This window comes from Patagioenas fasciata, chromosome 2 (assembly GCF_037038585.1).
Source record: "Patagioenas fasciata isolate bPatFas1 chromosome 2, bPatFas1.hap1, whole genome shotgun sequence".
NCBI classification, from domain to species: domain Eukaryota; kingdom Metazoa; phylum Chordata; class Aves; order Columbiformes; family Columbidae; genus Patagioenas; species Patagioenas fasciata.
The window spans coordinates 164,120,526-164,146,326 of NC_092521.1; the positions used below are offsets into that span (position 1 = coordinate 164,120,526).

Sequence of the window (25,801 nt, forward strand, 5' to 3'; positions counted from 1 at the left end):
CTACGAGGCCGTTGGTCGGAGCTGGAGCGGCGGGAAGGGCCGGCCGGGCCTGGGCCTGCGGCTGTCGTGAGGGGATTCCGAGCCTGGCAGGTGGGAGCAGGCCCTGGGAGCAGCGTGCCAGCAGCCCCCCTCCTAAACATGGCCTGTGGTGTCTCCCCGGTGTGCCGAACACATTGGAACCAACCAACAGAAGGACAGAAAGTGATGGTGCGGCCTGGCCTGGGTTTGGTCTGGGAAGGACATTTTGATCGCAAAACCCAAGCCAATGACCCCCGGCTCCTCTTCCCCTTCAGGGAGCAGGTGTGGAACCCGGCCCAGGCACTTCGGGGATCCGCATTCCATGTTTAAAAATAAGCACCGGGGTTACGATGGGTATGGAGGGATCAGGAGGTCTGGTTGTCTCCTCGCCACCTCCAAAGATGAGTGATTCTCCAGTTTCCCGGCTGGCAGATGCTTCTGCTGACTTCACGCTGCAATTCCAGCATTCACGGGTATAGGTTTTAACACCCTAATCCTATGTTTCATGACCCACAAGTCATAGCTGGAGCTGTGTGCATCTGGGGGCATTCAGAAGTATTTCTGGTAGTCTGTAGGGAAACAAAATTAAAAGAGCGAGAAATTTGAGGCTAAGTGCTACAGTGAGCCCACTAAGGCTGCTGTCTATAGACTTAAAGTGCTCGCAGTTCAGGAATCTATTTTTTTTCTGACATAGACCAGATAAAAAGGCACATCCCTCGCTATCAGGTGTCATAGTCACCATCAGAGCTGATGGAGAATTCCCGTATCAAGTTCCATTCTTCTTTGCTGGTCACTGTTCTTCCTGTAGCTTGATGTCAGGCACTACTGCAAGTCACAGAACATCAGTTGTACATATTTTTAGCTTATTAGGACAAATTCCTGAGATGCCTCTGATGAACCAGGCTTTGTAGAAGGCCACTGTACTCTGCCAAATACATGGGCTGACACTGTTTTCACTTGTTCTACCTAATGCTGGACACTGACTCCTTCCTTCTCCCCTTTGTTTGGATGTACAGAGGCCCACGGTGCCATCTTGCTGCTGTGCAGGCTCTCAACTGCAATGGTCTCTATCCACAAGGCAGAGCTTCCAACTGAAAAGCTGTTTGTTTTTTCTACTTGTGTATGTTAAACATTCCCCTGCTCAGCGATTTTTAATGTTTGCTAAATATGCTTTAATTACTGCCTCTGTGATCTTTTAACCATGCTATAAAAGGGGTTTGTGTAGCAATTAAAAACAGGTTTTACCCCAGAGCATGCACTCGGGTGGCCAGTGTCGTATTTCTGATAGCTAACAGCATGTTAAAAATGGATCTGAGCCAGGCAACAACACAAAGAGACTTATACATGCCTAATTTTACCAGAGTGTTTTTAAAGTCAGAACCATATTTTTAATTCGCTTATTTTGGGCTGAAAATCCTCCCCCTGAAGGCAATGCTAAAACTCCTATTGATTTAGATCAATGGGGCAGGGTTAGGCCCACAATGAGCCTTGTTCTTTAAGAATTAGCCCAGACTTTGATTTAAATTAAAATCTAAAATGTGCACTGACAAGACTGCCAGTGGCCACATGAGCATACACAGATGAATGTTCTATTTCAGTTTCCCAGCTCTGCAGTGGAAAACGCTTTTCCATGTTTTTAAATCAAAATCTCTCATTCACATAGAATCCGGGTCCCACAAATATTGGTTTGGTTTTTAAACGAATTTAGCTTTTCGGGTCCCTCAAGAGCCAGGTGTTGCTGTTGCATTCAGTCATTCAGCGGGATGAAAAAATGGAGCTGGCTTCCACTAAAACCTTTAATCCTTAGTCCACTTCAGGTCTCCAAGCAGCACCTTCTCCTGTTTCATCACTGATATTCTGCTCATCTTACTTTTCCTGATTTGTGTTACTTTGTCTGTCTCGTGTAGGTCGTCAGCTCTTCAGGGCCGAGGCCTTTATGAAAGAGCCCATGAAGTGGTGCTACTGAATCAAGTGCTTTGTTGTAATAACAAGAAATTTCAGCAGAAATCTGAAGTGGAAAAGCAGTTTCCTGGTGTATCCACTTCTGCTCTGGACCAGGCTTTAGGGGAGGCTGAGAAGTGGAAGAACTCCAGACGCCTTTCAGGTAGGATGGCTGCAGTCCAAGAAAAAGCTCTCAGAGCTGGGCTTTCCCATATATTTTGACTTCCAGTAAAACTCCAGGGTGATGAGAACAGGCAGTGCCCTCCTCCCACGGATCCTGCTGCGTGGTCAAGGCTTTTTTCTGACACTTGCATTTCACCCATGTCCCCAGGGCTCTTGTTACCCAGGAGCCTTTGCACAAAAGGCACACAAGGCACACATTCGCACAAAATGCTCTCCTGCTCATAAGGCACATGGTTTCCTGCCTTTGTGGGCCAAATACTTATTGTTTCAATGAAACTTACTGGCACTATCCAGCTCTTTGTCTGGTTTTTTGTTTGGTTGTGGTTTTTTTTTCCATTCATGTTAACATTTGCTCTCATAAAACCGATGTTTAATGCATAGGTTAGTGATTACAGAATCACAGAATCAACTGGGTTGGAAAAGACCTCAGAGACCACCAAGTCCAACCCTTGGTCCAACTCCAGTCCACTGACCAGATCATGGCACTAAGTGCCATGTCCAGTCTCAGTTTAAAAACCTCCAGGGCCGGTGAGTCCAGCACCTTCCTGGGCAGCCATTCCAATGCCTGACCACTCTCTCTGCAAAGAATTGCTTTCTAATCTCCAGCCTCAGTTTCCCCTGGCAGAGTTGAAGCCCATGCCCCCTTGTCCTGTTGCTGACTGCCTGGGAGAAGAGCCCAATCCCCACCTGGCTAGAACTTCCCTTCAGGTCGTTCTAGAGAGTGATGGGGTCACCTCTAAGCCTCCTCTTGTCCAGACTAAACAAGCTCAGCTCCCTCAGCCTCTCTCCATGGGTCTTGTGTTCAAGTCCCTTCCCCAGTCTTGTTGCTCTTCTCTGGACCTGCTCCAGCACTTCAGTCTCTTTCCTGAACTGAGGATTCTAATACTCTGCGCACAGACATTACCAGCTTTATACCTATAAAGGATCCTTGATGGTTAATGTATTTTATCATCACAAGCATAAATATAAACTAACCTTGTTTATACTTGGGTTGTAGAAAACTAGTCTAAATTTATTGAGATTTCATCTTACTGTTCACGTGGACTCCCGGATATATAATTTTCTTCTTGTTCCAGTATAAGTTGCTCTTTCAGAGCAGCCACGTAGAAGCACTTGTCACAGCTCAGCCGTGCTTGGGGCCACGGTATTTGTTGCTGCGTTTCTAGTTAAAGGCTTTTTAAGGCATCATAAACCGCTGTTTGTAAATGACTGTGCGTTGCCTGCCACGATTCTTGCACACAACAGCAGTTAATGTGCTTATTGAACTGCTTGGTACGGGCACGGTTTGCTGGAGTGAGGGGAAGCCCAACAATGCCGGTTTTATTGCGTTCAGAGTAGGGCAAGTGTGTGTCAGCAAGCAGGGTGCCTGACCTTGTTTCACTACAAAATTTGCCCGCTGTTCTTTCTTCATGGAAACACCTCCAGGTGGATTGAAGGGACCTTACTCTGTCAAACGGCAGCTGATTATTTAACAAAGTAAACTGCACTTGATCTCTGGGCATTTCTCCTTGGAGCTTTGTTTTGGCTTTCGAGAAATAAGGCAAGGACCAAGCAACGGAGGAAGAAGTGGTGATTTAAAACCCTCCAACTGGCGCAACTTTTTAATAATTGTTTTCAAAACACAAGCAATATGCCAGTCTAAACCACACGGGCAGGTTTTCCTAAGTCAGCCTGCGTACTACCACATGTCTCCGCCCCGTCATTGAGTGCCGGTGTGCAAACTCATTTTAAATTTGCCTTTGAGGTCACTTTGAAGTCAAGTAGCGAAAGGCCTGGTTTTAACAGGTGAATTCTGGTTCTCCCTGTGTGTTTCCTGAAACCACTTTTTGCTTTGCAAACACGCTTCTTATCCCATCCCCGCTGCTTCTCGAGAGAAACGCTGCACTGTTCTCTTACTTCCTCCACCAAAAATACCTCCCAGATTTTAAGCTCTTTCAAATCTTGTATAAAATCCATGCTAGGTTTAAGAGATAATTATTATAACAAGATCTTGATTACCTCATACCTGAACCACAGTTTAATAATCAGCTCTTGCACTCCTCTGGTTTACAATAATGCTTTCTTCATCCTGCTTTGCCTTCACAGAAGCTGATGAAAGACACTTCACATACCGATACCTCTCTTCACCCTGGGAATGTCACAGCTTCTAAGGACAGGAAAGTTTTCCCACTGGCCTTTTCTGTGGAGGGTAAATCTCCATCATAAAACATTTTCTAAGCCACAGAGCAGGACAAGAGGGTTGAGAATGTGTTTCAGAGCTTTTCCCTTCCCTGTTGAAAGTGGAAAATAAGCCTGATGAGAGCACCTAGACCCCAATGGACAAGCAGGTCCACCTAGTCTGGCTCCTCTTTTGTGGTGGATGGAGGGTGGCCGAGGACTGTTGGTTCTATTATGGAAGCTCTGTGTGTGCATTTAAAACCATTTCGGACATTTTATTATTCAACAAAACTCTTTTAGAAAAATACTCAGTCTGGACATAATTCCTGACAGAAATTTAGCAATGCCAGAGAAAATCCCCTGCTTGCCACTTGCTGTTGCAGCAGAGAAGCCCTGAGTGTCCCTAGATACTTAAATCTCCTTCTGAGGGCTGACCGTGGCAGGGCTGAACACAAAAAGCAGATTTTGGAGGAGAATCTGCTGTTCTCAGGTGATACAGCACAGATATTCTGTCAGCTGGGAGTGCTTGGATCCAATTTACAGCTGGCAAACTTTGAAGAAATAAAAGAAAACATCTTCTGTGACATTACCATGAAGCAGGATGAAGTCTCTTAAAAGGCAGTAAGAAAAGAAACCCTAGGAATAGAAAGATAAGGTTGAATAAGACTTCATTCACTTCTTGCCACCTGGGAATAAGTTTTGTGAGGGAATGTTGTTCTTATCCTTATAAACGGCCGATATCTTCCTGAACCCAGCTAAGCTGAAGCCAGGCAGGGTTTGTGGTTCACATTAGCAGATTCTAATGACATGAGTTTACAATAATAGTCTAATAGTTCAGTGTAACAGTGACTCACAGCTTATTACTATGGTGATAGGAATGTAAAGAGATCTCATTTGAAAAAAAAATCTATTTGGATAGTTCACATCCTTTCCTCCTTACTCATGAATTCCTGTGTCATTGACTACTGGCTGCTAAAAATAGGATCCTTTTTGTATGTCTACAGTAAAGGAAGACCAAGAATCAGAGACAGTAGGAGGGGACCAAGGTCCTTACATACAGAGGCTTCAGGAAATATTTGTGATGAAAGCCCTCTGAGAGTGCAGGAATGTTTTCAAAAGATGGGAGCAGTCTAAGAAGATATTTTGCAGAAGAAGAAGAGTTAATGAATTGCACCAGCTCCCAGCTTTGATATTTTGCACCATGGGGATAGGAGTATTCGTCTCTCTATCAGATGTAGGACCAAGCTACAGTTTCATGTTGGAGAAGCTGCTCCACTTCAGCAGCAGCAGAGGAATCATAGAATCGTTTTGGTTGGAAGAGACCCTCAGGATCATCCAGTCCAACCATAACCTAACTCTAGCACTAAACCCTGTCCCTAAGAACCTCATCTGAACACCTTTTAAACCCCTCCACGGATGGTGACTCCACCACTGCCCTGGGCAGCCTGTTCCAATGCCCTGACAACCATTTCCAGGAAGAAATATTTCCCAATATCCAATTTAAATGTCCCCTGGTGCAACTTGAGGCCAATTCTTCTCGTCCTACTGCTTGTTACCTGGGAGAAGAGACCAACCCCCTCCATGCTCCAAGCTCCTTTCAGGCAGTTCAGAGATCAGAAGGTCTCCCCTCAGCTCCTGTTCTCCAGGATGAACCCCCCAGGTCCCTCAGCCGCTCCCATCACACTTGTGCTCCAGCCCCTCAACAGCTTTGTTGCCTCCTCTGCACTCTCTCCAGTATTTCAATGTCCTTTTTATGATGAGGGCCCCAAAACTGACCCCAGGATTCAAGGTGGGGCCTCACCAGTGCTGAGTACAGTGACACAATCACTTCTCTGGTCCTGCTGGCCATACTATTCCTGGTACAAGCCAGGATACTAGTGGCCTTTTTGGCCACCTGGACACACACTGACTCATGTTCAGCCTCTGTCAATCAACACCCCCAGATCCCTTCCCTCAGGCACTTTCCAGCTGCTCTTCCCAATCCTGTAGCACTGCCTGCGGTGCTTTGTGACCCAAGTGCAGGACCCAGCACTTGGCCTTGTTAAACCTCAGACAATTGGCCTCAGCCCAACGATCCAGCCGGTCCAGATCCTCCTGTATGGCCTTCCTACCCTCCAACAGATGAACACTCCCACCCATTTGGTGTCATCTGCAAACTTACTGAGGGTGCACTCAATTCCCTCATCCAGATCATTGATAAAGAGATTAAACAGAACTGTCCCCAGTACTGAGCCCTGGGGAACACCACTCATGAGCGGCCACCAACTGGGTTGGGCTCTGTTCACCACAACATTTTGGGACAGGTCATCCCCCCAGTTCTTTATCCATCACAGATACACCCATCCAGGCCATGATCTGCAGCTTCTCCAGGAGGATGCCGAGGGATATGGTGTCAAAAGCTTTAAGGAACGGCCCAGGAGCATCCCCAGGGGCTGACAAGGAGCCAAAGAGGAGCCACAAGAGGAGACATCTCAAGTCATGAACATCTCTTAAGGACAGCAGTAGGAAGGGGGAACAAGAAGACACAAGCAACATGTCTGTGAGTTAAATGGATTTACACCACCACCCCTTTGGAAAACGAAAAAGCACCCATGGCACCCCAGAAAAAAACCACTGAAGCGTGAAATCATGCAGCAGGGAAAGCTGCCACAAAGAATCAGAAATTGATTTAATGGATAAAAATTGCTGCTGAATTTGTGCACAATGCTGGCTGAGAGAGATCCCCAGCTCCTGAGGGCTTCACTGCGAAAGGTGTGGAAAGCAAAATCTCATAGTTGGCAATTCTATCTGTACTGAGTGCTTCCTCTTCAATACCGAACAATTAAAATCGATGACAGGATGCTAGGTAACAAAAGGAAATGACTGATCAATATGCATGTCTTGGAGCTGAAGAAAAACCCGTCCACCGAGAGCAGCATGCTGATGAGGCGAGATTGCTGAGAGCTCACATAGAAAATCTTAAAAGCTTCCATTTGCGATGCTCGATAAAACAATGCGGCTGAGCAGATGCCAGAGGCAGTGCCAGGAGAGGTTAAGTCACCGAAAAACCTAAGAATAACTGTTAGGAAAACAGGGAATACTCATTTTTAGACTAAATAGCTTTAGAGTAAAAAACATGATGCTCCTTTTCTTTGCATTTCTTTCTAAAGGTCTCCAAAGCCCTTTACTGATACTGAAAAATGATGTTCTTTGCGTACCCACGTGAGGTTTTAGAGATGCTGAGACACTGACATTTTAAGGCCAATGCCCATTTTAGTCCCCAGCTCAAAGCACTTGAAATCTCATTTCCACATATACTTCAGTTGGGAATGTCTGCCAAAAATCAAACACCAAATCTTCACCAATTCAGTAGCTTCAGATTGGTCACCCAGGACACTTTTGAAAACGTTGCTGTAAAGTGGTGCACAGGATCTGCCATGGCTCCGGCAGGACATGGACCTTCAGGTTCCCTTACCCAGTTTTCCCCTCCTGAACGGTATTTTTTGTTTCTGAGGCTACAGATGGTAAAGTGGCACACAAGCAGTTAAGCACTTTAGGACTTGCAGCTCGTACCTTTAGTTCTGCTGACATAAGCTTGAAAGTGCAGCATGAAGCAACTGTGGTGTCCTCAGCCTGGGTTCCTGATGCTGTGCACAGTTCAACAGGGCAGCAGGAAGGTGTGTGTGAAACAGGAAGAGGAAAAAAGTTCCAAGCAGCTTTTTGTAAAGAGACATAGTTAAGTGTTTCGTGGCCAATGCAGACCACATTCGCTCCCTGCTTCCAGTCCAGCCCCACCAAAAGCCAACCCAAGCAAGCCTAGAAACTGGGGAAACTGGAATCAAATATCCCCTGCTGGCTGCCAGCCAGGAGAAACTCTGGAGCATAGATTTATAGAATAGTTTGGGTTGGAAGAGATCTCCAAAGCTCATCCAGTGCCACCCCTGCCATGAGCAGGGACATCTTCAAGAGCTCAGGTTGCTCAGAGCCCCGTCCAGCCTGGCCTGGGATGTCTACAGGGATGGGGCATCCAACACCTCTCTGGGCAACATGGGCCAGTGTTTCATCACCCTCAGCAGTGAAAATTTCCTCCTCATGTGCAGCCTGCATCTCCCCTCCTTTAGTTTAAAACCATCACGCTTTGTCTTGTCACAACAGGCCCTGCTAAAAAGTCTGTCCCCATCTTTCTTACAGGCCCCTTTTAAGCACTGAAAGGCCACAATAAGGTGTCCCTGGAGCTTCTCTTCTCCAGCTGAACACCCCAACTTTCTCAGCCTGTCCTCCCAGCAGAGCTGTTCCAGCCTCAGATCATTTCCGTGGCTCCTCTGGCCCCTCTCCAACAGGTCCATGTGTGTCCTGTGCTGAGGAACCAGAGCTGGACCAGCACTGCAGGGGGGGTCTCACCAGAGCAGAGCAGAGGGGCAGAATCACCTCCCTTCACCTGCTGGCCACGCTCCTGGTGATGGCGATGAACTGTTCATGCTCTGAACTGAAGGAATGATGCATCCCACACTGGACAGCAGCCCACAACTGCTGGTGCACCGTGATGTGCCTTTGTGGAGACCATCTCATCCAGCTGGGGCAAAAGAAACCACCATCTGGTGGGCAAGGGCAGCCCAACCTCTGCCACTGTGTGTGTTGCTTTATCAGCAAAATGGGAGGAGGGAAAAGCGCGTTGCTCAGCCGGGCTCTGCCACAGGAACAGAAAATGCATTGTTAGTAAATCAGACTTTGAAACAGCTTAACAGTTAAGTACACCTTCAATTAATTAAAGCTTTGCAAAGCATGGATATAACAATATTCATTCTCCTGACTAGATTTTGCTACAAAATAAACAGCTTTTCCAGGCTGGGCTTATCAAGAAGTTGTGTCAGGTTCAAAATCATCTCAAAATCCTGGTGGGGATCAGCTGAACTAAAAATGACAAGAATATAGACATACAAGAGATGTACAGATGAGGTTCTTAGGGACATGGTTTAGTGCTAGATTTAGGTTATGGTCGGACTCGATCTTAAGAGTCTCTTCCAACCAAAATGATTCTATGATTCTGTGATTCTATGGCACCTGGAGAAAATTACCTTTAGAGAAATATTTGCACACAGAGCTGGTAAAACCCCACAGGTCTCAGAGGTGCTTTTCAATAACCTCTATTCTCACGCTTTCCAGTAATGTGAACCTTGTGGTTTTTTTGGCTTTTGTTTCTTTTTATTGCCTTATTATGTCAAACAACATTTTCCTACTCCTTTTTTACACATAATTATTTTCTTCCCTCTGCTCATTTTCTTCTCACAAATGTGCCCTTTGGACCAAGCGGTGCCTCTATCATGATAAAGCAACTGTTTTCACGTCAGCACAATGAAGAATGGAATTTGATCCATCTTTACCCTCCAAGCTTAGAACATTCTGCGGCCGTTACTGAATTTCCCCAGGTAAACGCTGTCCTCCGGTAAACGAGGAAATGGCACTGACCTTCCTGCATTGGAATGAAATAGAGGACTGGGAGTATTTCTTCTGGCATAAGAGGAATAACAGCGAGAAAGAGCTACGGCAGCTGCACCCCCTGACCCCACTACTGCCAAATACAGGCAAAAATCATTAACTGCTCAAAAACATCCAAACAGGTGAGCGGTGCAAAGCGGCCCTGAAAGCGCTGGGATCGCCAGCACATCTGGGAGCAGGACCCTCCCGCCAGGTTGCTCTTGCCAGCGATTTCGAGCTAAAATAATGAATTCAGGGATGGTTTCTGTATCACTGTCCATATGTTCAGTCATAGTAGCCATAGCAGAGATATTGCTTCATGTGCTTTACAGGATATATTTTCCTGCAAGCAGCTCACGTTTCGCCTCATGAAGCGCAGCCTGGCCTTGACCTCCAGGAATTCCTTCCAACCAACGCTCCCGTGATTCGGTGATCCTTCGGCTTTTCCCGCTGCACGCCCTTGGCCTGACAACTGCTGGGTTTGGAAGTTATTTCCCCGTCTTGGTCTGACTCCAAGCCCAAGGAAATAAAGCTGCGCGGTAACGTGTCCCCGCAGGACGCGGAGTCAGAGCCCCCTGCCCAGAATCCCCCGGCAGCAGCGGCGCTGGCACCGTCCCCTTGGCCCCTCCAGCCTGTTGGAGCAAAGCCAGGATGGCAACACAGACCACAAAGCATAAAATGAGACCTGGAGAGGAACCACGTGTGGCTGAAATGCAATTCCTTGATAATTTTCCTCCCGACGTGACACAACTCTACCTTTCCCTCTTCCAGGTGTGACCAAAAACCTCCCGAGGTTTGGGCAAAACAAGAAAACAAATAACTACCCCATATCACTTCTCACCAACTCTTCCCTTTGAGACCTACTATTTATTGTCCGATGCTCAAGAAGGAGATTCAGCCTGCGGAATTTTAATTCTTTATTTTAAAATGTTTTCACAAGCAGCAAAAGTTTGGTTTTTGAGGAAGAGAAAACACAGAATCATTGGCTATTTTCAGAAAACACATATGCTTTTCCAAAGATTTGTATCGGGAAAGTAGTATAAATATATCCATATATATATATAAAAATAAATGATTTGGTACTAACAGATTCAACTGGAATTTCAGTGAGGGAAAGAAACAAAATGGCAAAAAGAAAATCAAACATCACAATTTTGTTAGTCCCTTTTTTAAAGGTGTTCAAAACGTTGACCTTCCACCGAGTGTGAAAGAGGGGAGAACCACAAGTGCCACTGAAACATCTTTACAGTAACTAGGTTTTATATCACTCATAGATGTCACACTTTGCCAAGTTACCGTGACAAGACAGATAAAAATGTCAGAAGTGCACAAACTCTGTTTTATTTCATAGCAAACATATTTAAAGCACGTGTTTTATGGTTTAGGGCTGTTACCTCATTTTACCCCAATATAATTCTTTTAGCCTCCAAGACAATTATAACCGCTTGCAATAAAGCAACAGCCCAACAACTGTAACAGCCGCCCGGCATCCGAGCCGGGCACAGGGCCAGGGCACAGCGAGCGATACCGAGATCAGCCAAAGCTCTGACATCTTTCACAATTTTTTGGAATATCGCATTTATCTACTGGAATTCAGGAGATTTCTAATTGGTTTTGCCTTCCCTTGCAGCGGCGGCGCTTTGACCGTTCACCGATCACCTATTACAAGCATTCTTAATTTTTACTGCTGTTATTATTTACAACATCTCGAGTCCCAAACCGCCCATCAGGACTCGTGCAGAAGGTGCCACGTGAGGTTCAATCTGCCAAAATTCTCGCTATTTTTGGGATTAGCTCCTCAGATAGGAGAAAGACCCAGTTCTCCAGGGCAGGACCTCCCTCTAGCGTCAGCACCGCCACCGCGCTCCGAAGTCCTCCCCGCTCGCCAACCGAGAGGAATATGGTTTGGTCCTGCCAGTAATGACTCATAATTAATGTTTATAGAGTATGAGAATTCATCGAGTCCCAGGAGCGCCTGGGGATCATGCAGCCTGCAGAAACTCTTGTGTAATTAACATTTAACGATTATGGAGAAACCCCGAGGCGAGCAGCTGTCTCTGCTTCTGCAGGAGAGGCCTGAGGGCAACAGAACATGATTTAGAAACCCCTCATCAGCTTCACTTTTCTCCTCCCATACCCACGGACTTCTCACTTGTTCAAGCAAGACAAACGTCACCTTGGCACGGTGGCAGCTGTTGTTTTTGTAAGAGGGACTGAAAAACATTCATGGGCCTGTCCAAAAATGGTCCCACAAGCTAAATGAGGTGGAAGAATATTCTCTGTGTTCAGGTGTCCCCAGCCAGGAGGAACCAGCAGCCGTGCGGGGATGTGATTTTGCAGCACCCCAAAGTAAGGGACCATTTGTTGACAGGATGGGCGAGGGAAAGGCAGAGCACACGTTTCTGTCTGCACATCAGCCCTGGTAACACTTTAAAAGAAATCATAAAACAAACCCAAAAAAAACTACACGCAGATGCAACCTTAAAAATATAAACTAGTAAAACAATAAGCTGTAAAATCAACTTGAGGCAGTGGCTGAAGTAATGAGCAAAGCAGCAGAGGTCAAGCAAATGCAGCTACATAAGCGAGATTCTTCTCTTTCCAATGTAGAAAGGAAATATTTACTGAAAAATCTATTTAATACACCAATGGGTCGCTTTAAAACGCTACTTTGGGCTGAACTCTTGCCTCCCTCCCCTGAGCACTGATGAGACCCACTGGTTGCTCTGCAGGATTCAAGGCCGAGTCTAACAAGTATTGATGTTGCTCCTAGCTTTAGTCACAGAAATACAGTAATTATTGTGGTGGTTAATTAAAATACATGCTTTCCTATTAATGTAACATTAGCCTTTACATTTTAAACAGCCCAACTGACAATTTAATACACTCTTTATTCAATATTTCTCCTTGTACCTTGGAGGCATCCCCAAAGCTGATGTGTTTTGGAAGGCTCTTAAAATAATTTAAGATCTGGACCCAATTAGGTGCACAACTGTTTCTGGGCAAGTCAATGAGCAACAGTAACGCACACTTTGTGTGGTAAGGACTTTTACTGAAAATACTTATTTTAGGACTGAATTTCTACCAAAGGAAGGCTTTATTGTAAAAATTTAATAAGATCTGGGGCTACAAAATACTGGTATACAGTCACTTAATCAGATGTGACCTGAACACAGACATGACTGACATGGTACAAGAGTGTGTCTTTCCTTGCCCTTCTTGCTTTCAACAAGCCAAAGAGAATCACTTATAGCAAATCTGAGATTGCCTCAGGAAATGGCAGTGACAAGGGATTCGCCCTATAAATGAACGCGGGACAGGAATATTGTGATATAACGTGGAGCAAAACATCCACAGAAGATAAACCACACTCAGCAGTTCTGCATTAGTTATAATTACACAGATAATTGTTCTAATTTTGCATATATTACTAAGAATAGAAGTATATATAATTTTTTGCAGCGCTTTAACAATTAAAATATGCGTCTGCTTTTTGCAAAACGAGGAGCGAAGGAACAAGAGCATGGCAGGGGACATGGTCCCCCCACACAGGCTGCCAAAATCCATCATTCCCATGGCACTGGCTGTTCACAAAGCAGGAAACTGTCTGAAACCTCCGTTTGCGGTCTTATTAAATGCTTACAACGGAGCCTTCTTGTATTAGGCACTCAGTCTTTAAATGTATATTTTCTGTATTTTCAGTGAAGGTGCTTACTACACAAAACGCTGGATGCTGTTGCTCGCTGACTCAAGCACAAACACCCCTCAAAGTTGCTTTATTTCCCCTTCCGAGTTATAAAAAAGTGCTAGAAGAAAATTCTTTGCTCCCAGTCGCAGTCTCCAAACACCGACTGCGAGGATCCAGGTTCTGAAGTGGTAGAAGACCCTGTGTGATTGACACCACGATCCGAAGGCACAGCAAGGACAGGTGACAAAAACGTCGTTGAGCTCTCACGACTTCGCATCACGGCAGCATGAGGGATTTTGCCAGTCTCGTCCAGAACCATTTTTTGGTGCAAGGATTGCTGTAATCACAAATTGTAATGAACCGTAAGATACTTGGAAACTCGTTCTTCATGCTTTTGTATTTGACGGGAATCAGCCGTTTGGAACGAGCACCTGGAAGACACAACACACAGGCAGAGGGTTACACAGAGCCACCCGCAGATCCTCTGGCCATTTTCTCAAACACATCACCAGATCCACATTTGATCCTGATAACGCAACTGGCTTTCACCCTGGAGAGCACATTTGCGTATTGCAAGTCCTCTGCTAAAAACAATTCACTTAAATACATAGCAGGGCCCCATCTTGCACATGCTCTGATGGGAGTTACTGGAGAGAACCAGTGGAGAGCTGCGAAGATGCTGAGGGGTCTGGAGCGTTTTTCTCATGGGCACAGGCTGAGAGAGCTGGGTCTGTTCAGCCTGGAGAAGAGAAGTTGAGAGGGGATCTCATCAATGTTTATAAATATCTCAGGGTGGGTGTCAAGAGGATGGACCAGACTCTGTTCAGTGGTGCCCAATGACAGGATGAGGAACAGTGGGCACAGACTGAAACACAGGAGGTTCCATCTGAGTATGAGGAGAAACTTCTTTCCTGTGAGGTGCCAGAGCCTGGACCAGGTTGCCCAGAGAGGTTGTGGAGTCTCCTTCTCTGGAGACATTCAAACCCACCTGGACACCTTCCGGTGTGATCTGCTCTGGTGACCCTGCTTGAGCAGGTGGGTTGGACTGGATGATCTCCAGAGGTTCCTTACAACCCCAACCACTCTGTGATTCTGCGAGTGATAAACACCTAATGAACTGCAGCCATAAAAGAACAAAGCACAGTTTCTTGTGGAACAAACAGTCCCAACCACCTCCAGGTGGAAGAGACAAAACAGAGACGATGCTGCTTCTGGCTGGTTGGCTCTGGTGGGTTGTCTCCAATTCTTTTTCGTCCCACCCTGATTTGTTCAGGCTGCAGACAGCACCCGTCGATTGCAAGGGGGAATCGCTCTGCTAACCTGCTTTTTTTGAGGCATGAACAATATCAGACAGCTCTTCCTGGGATTGCTGCTGCCTGAAGGAGCAGCTCTGCTAAAAAGGAACCTCGCTCCTTGTAATTCTGCATAGGGACACCCACTACCAGCTACACTACGCTGCCCAGCACAAGTGATAACACCGAGACCTGGATGAGGCAAGAAACCAAGACTGTGTAACTGCAGCAGATGCTTCAGTAATCTGTGGAGTTCCCAGAACTTGCCACCAAACCCTTCCGTGTGTTAGTTACCCCATGCAAACAAGTCCCTCTGTGATTTCTGTAAGCCTGCACTTACACACGTTTTTACTGGTGGAGTTTGCGTCATTTAAAGGGTTGTTGGGCATTAAAGGGTTGTCAGGTATTGGAACAGGCTGTCCAGGGTAGTGGTGCAGTCACCATCCCTGGAAGGGTTTAAAACACATGTAGATGAGGTTCTTAGGGACATGGTTTATTGCCAGTGTTGGGTTAATAGTTGGACTCAATGATCTTGAGGGTCTCTTGCAACCAAAATGATTCTACAATTCTACGACTGCAAAATGGCATTGCTTTTCCTGTTGTTCTAATGAAAGATACGATGCCATCAAAATACTACTGAAGAACTAAAAGGACTTTGCTACAAATCTTGATGACTGGGGGTTGATGCAACATGCTAGGGGTGTTCGGTGGATTAACAGCCATCATATGAAACGCATTAACAGCCACCGTTAGTTTTAAAGGCTGCTTCTAATAGCGATAAATCTCTGCTTAGCGAGGGGCATTACACCCAGGGCAAACCCTGTGCCTGGGTGGGCGTTCACACACGTGAAACGTCGGTCAGTGGTGAGAACACAGATCTGAGACTGAGTCACTGGTTCTGTAACTATCAGTTATCTATTTTCCACCTGTATTTATCTGATCTTTAAACACATCTGCGACTACCCCTCATTCTGCATTTGTGCAGTGCCCAGTAGTACAGCACTGATCTCAGCTGGAGATGTTACTATAAGAAAAATTATAACGTTGGTATGAAATTTTAAATGGGATATTTGTGAGATCTTACCTGGGGAAAGGCTAAGAGCAAATTTGGTCTGAAAATCACATTCATCGCTTTCCAGGTAATCATCTGAAACCACGACCACCATCCTCCGGCACCTGAAGATAAAGCAGTTGCGGGAAAATAAAATGCCAAGAGAGCTACTTCTCATTCTCGCTGGCAGAATTATGAATTCCTCTGGATTGCTGCGGTGGAGAAATGAACCCGGCTGCATTCCAGCAGGAAGTAACTACAGAGCACGGACTGCTGAATGACGGTGATGTTACACAAAAACTTGATGGCATGTACACACTTATATACTAAAAATGAAGATATCGCACTAAGTCCAGATTGTCTGTGCGATCTTTGAGCCCCTATATATTACTAACTATGCCATCTTAACTACCTGCTTGCATGCTGCCTTTATTGACTGTGCATAACTGCTACTTTTTTAATATTAGAATGAACTGGATAGAGCTTTATTGTGCTCATATTACTGTGAATCCACTGATTTCATAAATTTGAGCTTTATTCTCCAATTAGTTGCTTACATTTGAGGTGCCTGGTTGTAAACTACACGTGGGGCTCTTTCCGGAAGGCTACGCCACACAACAGCCTGTGGGGCCTTGTGAGGGTCTCTGTTAATACCACGTTACCTCCTCTGAAAGGTTGATGTTTAAAACCCAAACACCTGCCTCGGGATTTTTCACTCCCAATCTGTGGGGTTGCTTTCACATCCCAAAGCTCCCACCATGTCGAAGTTCCGCACAGGTCTGAAGGATCCTTGAAGGCAGAGCCAAACCCCAGTGTTGCCCCCTCAAAGTCCACACCGTGGGGTGCAGCCGACACACCCTGGAGCAATATTCATGTCTGTATCACCTCCATGGATACGGCTGCAGGATATTCCAGCCCAGAGAAAAGGCATCAAGCGTAAGCAGCGTCACCGTAGTGGCATCTTCCTTGTGAACACTAAGAAGCAACATCTTTAGGGATGCTCAAGTCTTCCTTCTGGAGCCAAGGGTGTAAAACAAACCCCAGAAAGATATCCTTGCAGATTTTTACTGCACCACACTGCAGATGTAATGGTAACGTAATGTCCCCGACAACCACGGTTCACTTACCTCCTTTCTATAAGTTCTCCGGTGATGGACCACACACACGTTCCCGGCAAGACATCCCGATCAAATACACAGAGCTTCAGTTTGAACTCCGTTTGTTCCAGCTCCCTGATCATCTCCTGGACAAACTGAAGGTCTTTCTGACAGTAGCAGATGAAGGCATCAAACATCTCTGTTCCGCTCCCTGAAACCATTCACAATGTAGCTGTCATCTACTACAAATGAAGGTAATTCCTGCAGTGAACTTTGACGAGCTCCCACAGACTTGGACTCAGAAACAGGAGCTTTAACAGACGAGCTCTCACCCAATTTGTGAAGGAAATTTAACGTTTTACCAACCCAGGTCCCCTTCAGCCCCGACTCCTGCCCACAACAGGGCTGACAGGAGGTAACATGTCTGTGCCCTGATCACTTTGTTTCACAGTCCGGGTTGTTCACATTAACCCACATTTCCTGGCAGTGAAGGGCAGCTGAGATGCAGACATGCAAAGTCTGCAGAGGGAATAACATCCAGCCACAGAGATGGTGGAAGAGGAAGATTTTGGGAAGAGCCGGAGGGAGCAAAGTACCCAAGAGGACACGACTCCGGGATTTCACTGGGAGTTAGGCATCTAAAATATCCTTGTGGCTTTGGTTCTAGTTCTCTAGCTCAGGTCACAGAGATTCAAACTTCCCAACCAAAACCTTCCTGCAGGCCCTTCACCCAGCAAGGTCCTGACATCCCTCATCTACTGAGCTATGAGGTAGGCCTTGAAATTTGGAAACTCTGATTTTTACGACTAAGATGTCAAGCTTGGGTACCTGAAGTCATATCCTAAGTAAATGGCCCTGTTTTCCAAAGATATTAATGGCCACCAGCTCTTGTTTATTTAGCATTTAATGAAATATTAAAGTGCTATCCTTTAAGAGCTATGTTTCTCATAATTAAGTGCCTTAATACTGCTGGATAGTTTCCCACTGTGCTATTTTTTCACAGTATCAATGTCACAACATATTTTCAAGTTTTGATGCCAGCTCAAACCTACCGCAGTGAAAAAATAGGTCAGGCTCTAAAAGCTGCTGAGAAAAGTATCAACCCAGCAGGCAGATTCAGCCCAAGAAGCATCCAGTCAAGCAGAAGGGCAACTGGGTGCCAGGTCAATCGAGCTGAGGGTTCTGCTTCAGGGGCACAGTGCTAACTTGGGCATCACATCAGGCAAAGCTGCCATGTACAAACAGCAGCAAATTGGTCTACGAACATTTGGGGAGGGTTAATGATGTCCCCACATACAGCAAAGGTGGCCATCCAAAGTCGGGCTAGCCAGGGGAGCATCTCTAAGAGGTGAGGGGACACATCTCTATTCAGCCTCAGCTGCTGCTCTGTCTGTCACAGAATCACACGCTGGTTGGGGTTGGAAGGGACCTCTGGACACCATCCAGTCCAACCCACCTGCTAAAGCAGGGTCACCAGAGCAGATCACACAGGAAGGTGTCCAGGCGGGTTTGAATGTCTGCAGAGAAGGAGACTCCACAACCTCTCTGGGCAGCCTGGGCCAGGCTCTGGCACCTCAAAGGAAAGAAGTTTCTCCTCGTGTTCAGATGGAATCTCCTGTGCTTCAGTTTGTGCCCATTGCCCCTCATCCTGTCATTGGGCACCACTGAACAGAGTCTGGTCCATCCTCTTGATACCCATCCTTCCAATATTTATAAACACTGATGAGATCCCCTCTCAGCTTCTCTTCTCCAGGCTGAACAGCCCCGGCTCTCTCAGTCTCTCCTCATAAGAAAGGTGCTCCAGACCCCTCAGCATCTTTGTAGCCTCCGCTGGACTCCCTCCAGTAATTCCTTGTCCTTAAACTGGGGAGCCCAGAACCAGACACAGACGTGGCCTCATCCAGGAAGAGCAGGATGTTCACTGCCTCAGCACACAGCTGCACACACAGCCCAGTAAGCACACACACACACACACACACACACACACACGCACACACACACATGCAGAAACTTCCCTCTCCCCCAACTTCACACCCAGCCCCGCTTCAAACCCGGCTTCCTTTTTTTTTTTCAAGCTGGTTACCCCTGCTGAAGTCAACTCCGACCCGCTGAGCTTTCAGCAGCTGCTGCTCTGTGCCCGGCTGTGCTAAGGGACCCATTTCTGGGAAGTTTCCTCCTACACGTGTCCTGTGGCCTCTGTGCCAGCCCATGCCTAGGTACAGCATTTCCCAGGGTTGCTTCTCCTCTCTGCCCTAAGGAATTAAGAAAAGTGTGATCAGCAGGTTGAGGGAGGTTGTTCCTCCCCCAATACTCTGCCTGGTGAGGCCACATCTGGAGTTCTGTGTCCAGTTCTGGGCTCCCCAGTTTAAGAAGGACAAGGAATTACTGGAGGGAACCAGTGGAGGCTACAAAGATGCTGAGGGGTCTGGAGCATCTTTCTGATGAGGAGAGACTGAGAGAGCTGGGGCTGTTCAGCCTGGAGAAGAGAAGCTGAGAGGGGATCTTATCAATGTTTATAAATATCTCAAGGGTGAGTGTCAAGAGGATGGACCAGACTCTGTTCAGTGGTGCCCAGTGACAGGATGAGGGGCAACAGGCACAGACTGAAACACAGGAGGTTTCATCTGAATATGAGGAGAAACTTCTTGACTTTGAGGTGCCAGAGCCTGGCCCAGGCTGCCCAGAGAGGTTGTGGAGTCTCCTTCTCTGCAGACATTCAAACCCACCTGGACACCTTCCTGTGTGATCTGCTCTGGTGACCCTGCTTTAGCAGGTGGGTTGGTCTGGATATCTCCAGAGGTCCCTTCCAACACCAACCACTCTGTGATTCTGTTAACAGGAAAAATGATAATGCCTGATGACGACCACCTAAAGCATTCTGGCTGAGGCTATGAAAAGTCATGGGGAATAACGAAAGCAAACAGGTTTTCTGCACTTCTTATGGGGATCTACTACAGATGAAGGCAATTCTGTCACAAGGTATCAGGCACGTACCGTACGGATCATCCTTGGTGGTGATGCCCATCAGCTCCGACGTCTTCGGCACGCTGCTGTCTACCGCTGGCACCTGAAGGGGCTGGTCGGCCTGCTCCTGATTCCTCTGCAAGTACTTCCGACAGTCCTCCTCTGCAAAAACACACCCCCAAAATGAGAAGCTCCTGTGATGGTGGTTTTAGACTGCTGAGTTCTTTAAAACAGGAACAGCTATTTCACAGATCAGTGATATTAGTGGGAAACCCCCTGTCTGCTTTTTTGGTACCTAGAATTTATCTCACCCATGTTTGAACCTCTTGATGCTGCCTCCACCACCTTCTCTAACAATTAATTTCTGAAGCTCGCTCTTGCTGTGTAAAGAAGTACCTACTTTCATTCATTTTAAACCAACCTCCTCCTATTATCCTTAGTTCTAGTATATCCCAGACACTTTAAAAAGCATCATGTGTGCAACAGCTCTCAACTCTGTCTGCTCTCATTGTTATGCATTTTGGAGTATTTAAAATCATCAAATAACTGGGGGGAGAGGGGGAATTCTTAATTAGAACTCTTCATATTGTCTTTGACTAGTAAATGCAGACACACACAAGCTGATTCATACCCCAGCCTTCGTCATAACTGCCGATGAAGATGAGTACGTAATACTCACTACAGACCATGTAAAATTGTATTGAGTCCCTGAAACTGGGCTTTGTATTATGCAACAACTAGTGGAGATGGCCCTTGGCTCAGGTAGAGCAGGTGTATAAATCCCGTCCGAGATAACTGAAAGGCAATCCTGTCACGTTCGCTGCTGTGAACTTCCCAAACAGGACAGTGATGGATACAGATCTATCAGGGCAACAAAGATGCTGAAGGGAGTGGAGCACCTCCCATGTGAGGGAGCTGGGGCTCTGGAGCTTGGAGAAGAGGAGACTGAGGGGTGACCTCATTAATGTTTACAGATATATAAAGGGTGAGTGTCAGGAGGATGGAGCCAGGCTCTTCTCGGTGACAACCAATGATAGGGCAAGGGGTAATGGGTTCAAACTGGAACACAGGAGGTTCCAATAAAATCTGAGAAGGAACTTCTTCTCAGTGAGGGTAACAGAACACTGGCCCAGGCTGCCCAGGGAGGTTGTGGAGTCTCCTTCTCTGCAGACATTCAAACCCGCCTGGACACCTTTCTGGGTGTTCCTGCTCCAGCGGAGGGATTGCACTGGATGAGCTTTTGAGGTCCCTTCCAACCCCGACATTCTGTGATTCTGTGTATTATAAAGAGATTTAAAAAAAAAGAGATAAATCTAAATGTAAAGTCTTTGGAGAAGTGACCAGAAACCCTGCAGCCTCTGCCACTCTGCAATACGCAGCTAGAGAAGAACTTGAAATTAAAAGGAGATTTGAAACCAGGAATTAAGAAGATGAAACTCCCTAGAGCTTTCTCCTTTACTTAAGATCGAAATAACAAAAGCCAGGTTGCAATCAGAAGAGCACTGATCACTCAGAGGGTTGGGCTGGCACCGCTACAGAGATCCCTGGTAGCAGCAGCAGCAAAAGGATCTGCTGATGCGCAGGAGGTGGGTGAAGCCCCATCCTCTGCTTCTGGCTCATAGTTTTGCATCTCGTGACTGGATTACCCCCAATCTACTGAAGTGTCAGATCTGATCAAAGCTTTTCCTGAGGCTGAGGCATCCCCGATCTGCCTCTCTCCTCCCCAGCCCTTCAGAGAGAAGAATCAGCCTTTACCATCCGGAATAATCCTTCACCAGCCAGAAGGTTCAGATCTCAGGCCTTTCCTCACTAAAGCACCGTCCCATCTCTCCACCAGCTGCCTGTTTCCACGAGCTGCGCACGTCGCGTGTCAGGTCAATCAGTGTCTTTGAGATCACCATCAAAACTGCTTTGAATTGGCCAAGGGGTTGAGAAGTTCCATGGGAAGGACTGACACGCAGGCACGGTCTTACAAGTGCCGAGGTCCCCTAGGCAGCCAGGACTGGCATCCAAAATATTGCTGAATAGGCAAGAACAGGCAATTATTTAAAGACATACTAATATCAGCGCTCAGCACAGGAATGTTTAAGTGGTTTTGTTCCACATCTTCTCTTCTTGCTTCCCCCAGCTGTGGAAGTGGCACCTATTCTGGCCCAACCTGAGTTTTTCTAGACCAGGGCTCATCACCACATTGTCATGGCTGACACACAACACTCATTAACAAAGAGTTCTCCCGATTCATCTAATCAAGCCCACACGCAGAGTTTTGATGGCATCACACTAATCTCAGACCCCACTTATCCCTATGGGATAAACCTGAGAGCTGGGCAAAGCTTTGAAAACAAAACACTGGAGCCTCGTGGTTTTATTACAAGGGCAAACTGGGGTCCTATTGCATCAAAAGTACCTGAATGGTCCAGTGAACCTGAAAGGATGAAAGACATTCAATATTTGGCACAGATTAGTCCCCAGGTGGAAACAGTGCCTGGCTGTACAGGAAAAAGGATGCAAACCAACATAAAGTAGCAAGAAACTCCTCCAAGCTGAGTTATCCCATTCCGCCCAGCATCAAACAGTGCAGGCTTTACACTCCTCCAGTGGTCAAATAAGAGCCTGAGGGATTGGAAAGAAAGGTTAAAAACATGAAACCTCAAGTGCAAAATGATTAGCACGATGAGATCAGAGAAAAAACAGACCCAGTAACTGCCAAGCAGGAAAGAAGCACTTTTATACAGGGCAGGAGGAAACAAAAATCGAGTTTCAGCTGGAAAGAGTAGCACAAACGTACTGAAGTGAAGAGTTTCACATCCTTGAAGATGGTTGTACAATGAAATAAGCTGCTGAGAAAGATGCTGGGGGATGGAAAAACTGCATCCAGCAAGTATCTGTCCTCCAGATAGGGTAACAGGGGAGCTGCCCACTCCAGCCCTGCTGTGCAGAGCAGCCAAAAGTGGAACAGGCCGCAGGAGACACCGATTTTTAGCATCCTGAGCACAGCCAGGGATGGAGCACACAATGAGAAGACAGGGAACCCATTCTGCAGTAGAAATCACAAACCAAACACGTCCTTTCAAGCTGCACAGCACCAACGAGTTGTGTTTAATGGAGATGCTCAAAAGAGTTTGGCTGACAAGGGCATAAGGTGTCACCAAGAGGTTCCCCGAGTGTCCGAGACATCTGCTATAGGCAGGTGTGACACCGGACCTACGGACAACCTGTGTCCATCACGAGGCAGAGGCCGTGTGGGACATCCTGAGGCCTTTCAAATGACTTGAGCTGCCTTCGTGTTGGCAGCCGAATCCTGCCCCAGACCTGCACCTCCTAGAACGAAAGCACAGAAACCTCAGTACCAATGTTTTCTGAGCTCAGTCCCACTGCACGAATCCTAACGGTGCAAACAAAGATGCCCTTGGCATCAGGCAACGCCGCACGTAAGAGCACATGCAACCACTCGTTTCCTTTCCTCTTACAGGGTAAATATCTCCGACTTCTGCGAGAGCTCGGTGTGCCAGGAACAGCTCACAGCTGCAATCCTCACCAAAATTCGTAAAAGAGGAACTGAGGTTCCATCTACCCGAGCATCCTGCCCACAAGAGTAGCCAAAAACACATATCCAGGGGAGAACAGGAGTATGAAATAAGAATACAGTGATATTTTCTTAAAATAATCTATCTTTTAGGTATAATCTACAATCTATTTTTATATTGTATCTTTTGGATGACTTGCAGTTAAGGAATTTCCTGAGTCAGAGGCAATATTTGTGTCTCAAATAGCCCTCGGTGAGTTTTTCTTCCAAGAATTTATCCATGTCCTCTTATCAGCATGATCCACCGCTGTGCTAAGCTTGTGACTTTGCTGAAGCTCCGGTTCCTCCCACTTTTGCTGCTACTGTCTCTTCAGGTTCTGACAAAGACCATCCACCACCTTTCCTTCCAGTGGTCCAGCTCCCCAATTCAGGGCCAGAAGAAGCCCAGGTGTTGGCCAATGTTTTTGTGAAGCTCCCTCACCCAGCTGGAAGCTTCTGCTATTTGTTCTGAACCTCTGATGGGCAGATCACAAAGCACACACTGATTTTTGGTTTTGTCTTTCCCAAAAACGAGTCTTTCTGAGGGTGTTCTTGAGTAGGAAGAATCACAAGAGTATGGGAATGTCCTCCATCGCTTCTTGGCCAGGCTACATAGACGAATTTCTACATCCTCATTTATGTCTGTAACAGGAAATAAGATTTACCATTTCTTCATCACTAATGCAGTAAATTATTATACAACACAGGACTTCAGCGGAGTCTCTGGCCTTGGAAATCCTTTAGCAGTGAATTTCCCCTTCTGCCGACAGTTTTTCCCTCGCCTCCCTTTGAATTTCTGCCATCATGAAGAATGCAAAGAATCTGTAAAGAACGAGTTATCGGAACAGCACCAGGACCACCATATTCACTGCTTCTTGCTGACTCTATTGCAATTCTTTTTCAGTTTGCAAGGATATTCTTTTTCCCTTCCATCATCCCTCATCTCTTCTTAGACTCACGCATCATCATGTTCACACTGGCGCTTGTCTGTGTAAGCTGCCTCCCGGCTGACCTGGCCCAAAGCATCCTTTGAAAAGCAGAAACTTTATTATCAGAGTTTTCAGATAACTTTGCAGAGATAACAGCAGAAATACAGCATAGCACAGAATCATGGAAGAGAATAATTCCAGTTGGAAGAGACCCTCAGGATCGAGTCCAACCATAAGCTAATTCTGGTACTAAACCATGTCCTTAAGAACCTTGTCTATGCATCTTTTACACCCCTCCAGGGATGGTGACTCCACCACTGCCCTGGGCAGCCTGTTCCAATGCCTGACAACCCTTTCCAGGAAGAAATTTTTCCTAATTTTTTCCTAATATCCAATCTGAACCTCCCCTGGTGCAACCTGAGGCCATTTCCTCTCATCCTATCACTTGTTCCTTGGGAGAAGAGACCAACCCCCTCCATGCTCCAAGTTCCTTTCAGGCAGTTCAGAGATCAGAAGGTCTCCCCTCAGCTCCTGTTCTCCAGCTGAACCCCCAGATCCCTCAGCCACTCCCATCACACTTGTGCTCCAGCCCCTTCCCCAGCTCCATTCCCTTCTCTCAACTCGCTCCAGCACCTCGAGGGCTTTCCTTACAAGAGAAGGGTCCAAAACTGACCCCAGGACCTTCTCCCTCCTCTCCTGGGAGCTGTGAAGCTGCTCTGAAAACCCCGAGGGGGTCACTCCACAGTCTGGGAAGCGCTTTTCTGCTTGTGTGGGAGTTTTATCTTAACATCACCTCCCCGAAAAGCAAAACAAAGCAAAGCAAAGCAAAGCAAAGCAAACCAAACCAAGTCAAACCACAACCACCATCCCCTCAGGACATCAAGCCCCTCCAGGCACCACGGAAGCACCGCGCTCCGCCGGGGCCGCCCCGAGGGCAGGGTCGGGTCCCCCCGCCTCACCCACGCTGTCCGCCAGGTCCAGGAGAACGTCGTCGCGGCCCAGGCTCTTCAGGAGGTCGAGCAGGCGGCCGACGGTGGCCCCGCCGGGGCAGCGGCCCTGCCATTCCTCCAGCAGCGCGGCCGTGGGGTCGGGCCGCCCCTCCAGCCGCCGGATCTCCAGGTACTCGCAGTCCAGCGCCTCCGCCAGCGCCGTCCAGTCGGCGGCCGCCGCCGCCCGCGGGTTGAGGTAGAGGCCGAGGCGGCGCCGCACGCCGTAGTTCAGCGCTACCATGGGCACGGAGTGCAGGTCGGGCAGCGACCGGACGGGGCCGGGGCCGGGGCCGGGCTTGGTGGCCGGGCCGCGATCTGGCGCTGCGGCCATGGCCGCACTCGCAACTTCCCTTCTCCGCGGCGCTTTCGCTTCCCGCCTCGCCCCGCCCGCCCCGCCGGGCCCTGCCCCTGTCCCTGTCCCTGCCCCCCCTGCCCCTGCCCCTGCCCCTGCCCCTGCCCCTGCCCGGGGAGCG

General features: G+C 47.3%; 1 protein-coding gene and 1 long non-coding RNA gene across 2 annotated transcripts; one reads left to right on the forward strand and one right to left on the reverse strand.

Annotated features, from left to right (window-relative positions):
• On the forward strand, nt 1-16,973 carry LOC139827306 (uncharacterized). Its single transcript, XR_011737803.1, has 3 exons — nt 1-90; nt 1,926-2,122; nt 15,873-16,973. It is a non-coding gene; the product is annotated as an uncharacterized lncRNA (long non-coding RNA).
• Nucleotides 10,654-25,723, reverse strand: MYD88 (MYD88 innate immune signal transduction adaptor). Its single transcript, XM_065830673.2, is given in 9 exon segments — nt 10,654-13,563; nt 13,565-13,621; nt 13,624-13,692; nt 13,695-13,765; nt 13,768-13,872; nt 15,818-15,909; nt 16,912-17,092; nt 19,876-20,007; nt 25,299-25,723. Coding segments are annotated over 9 exon segments (1,113 nt in total). The 5' UTR covers nt 25,660-25,723; the 3' UTR covers nt 10,654-13,518.
• Between the last annotated feature and the right edge of the window lie 78 nt (nt 25,724-25,801).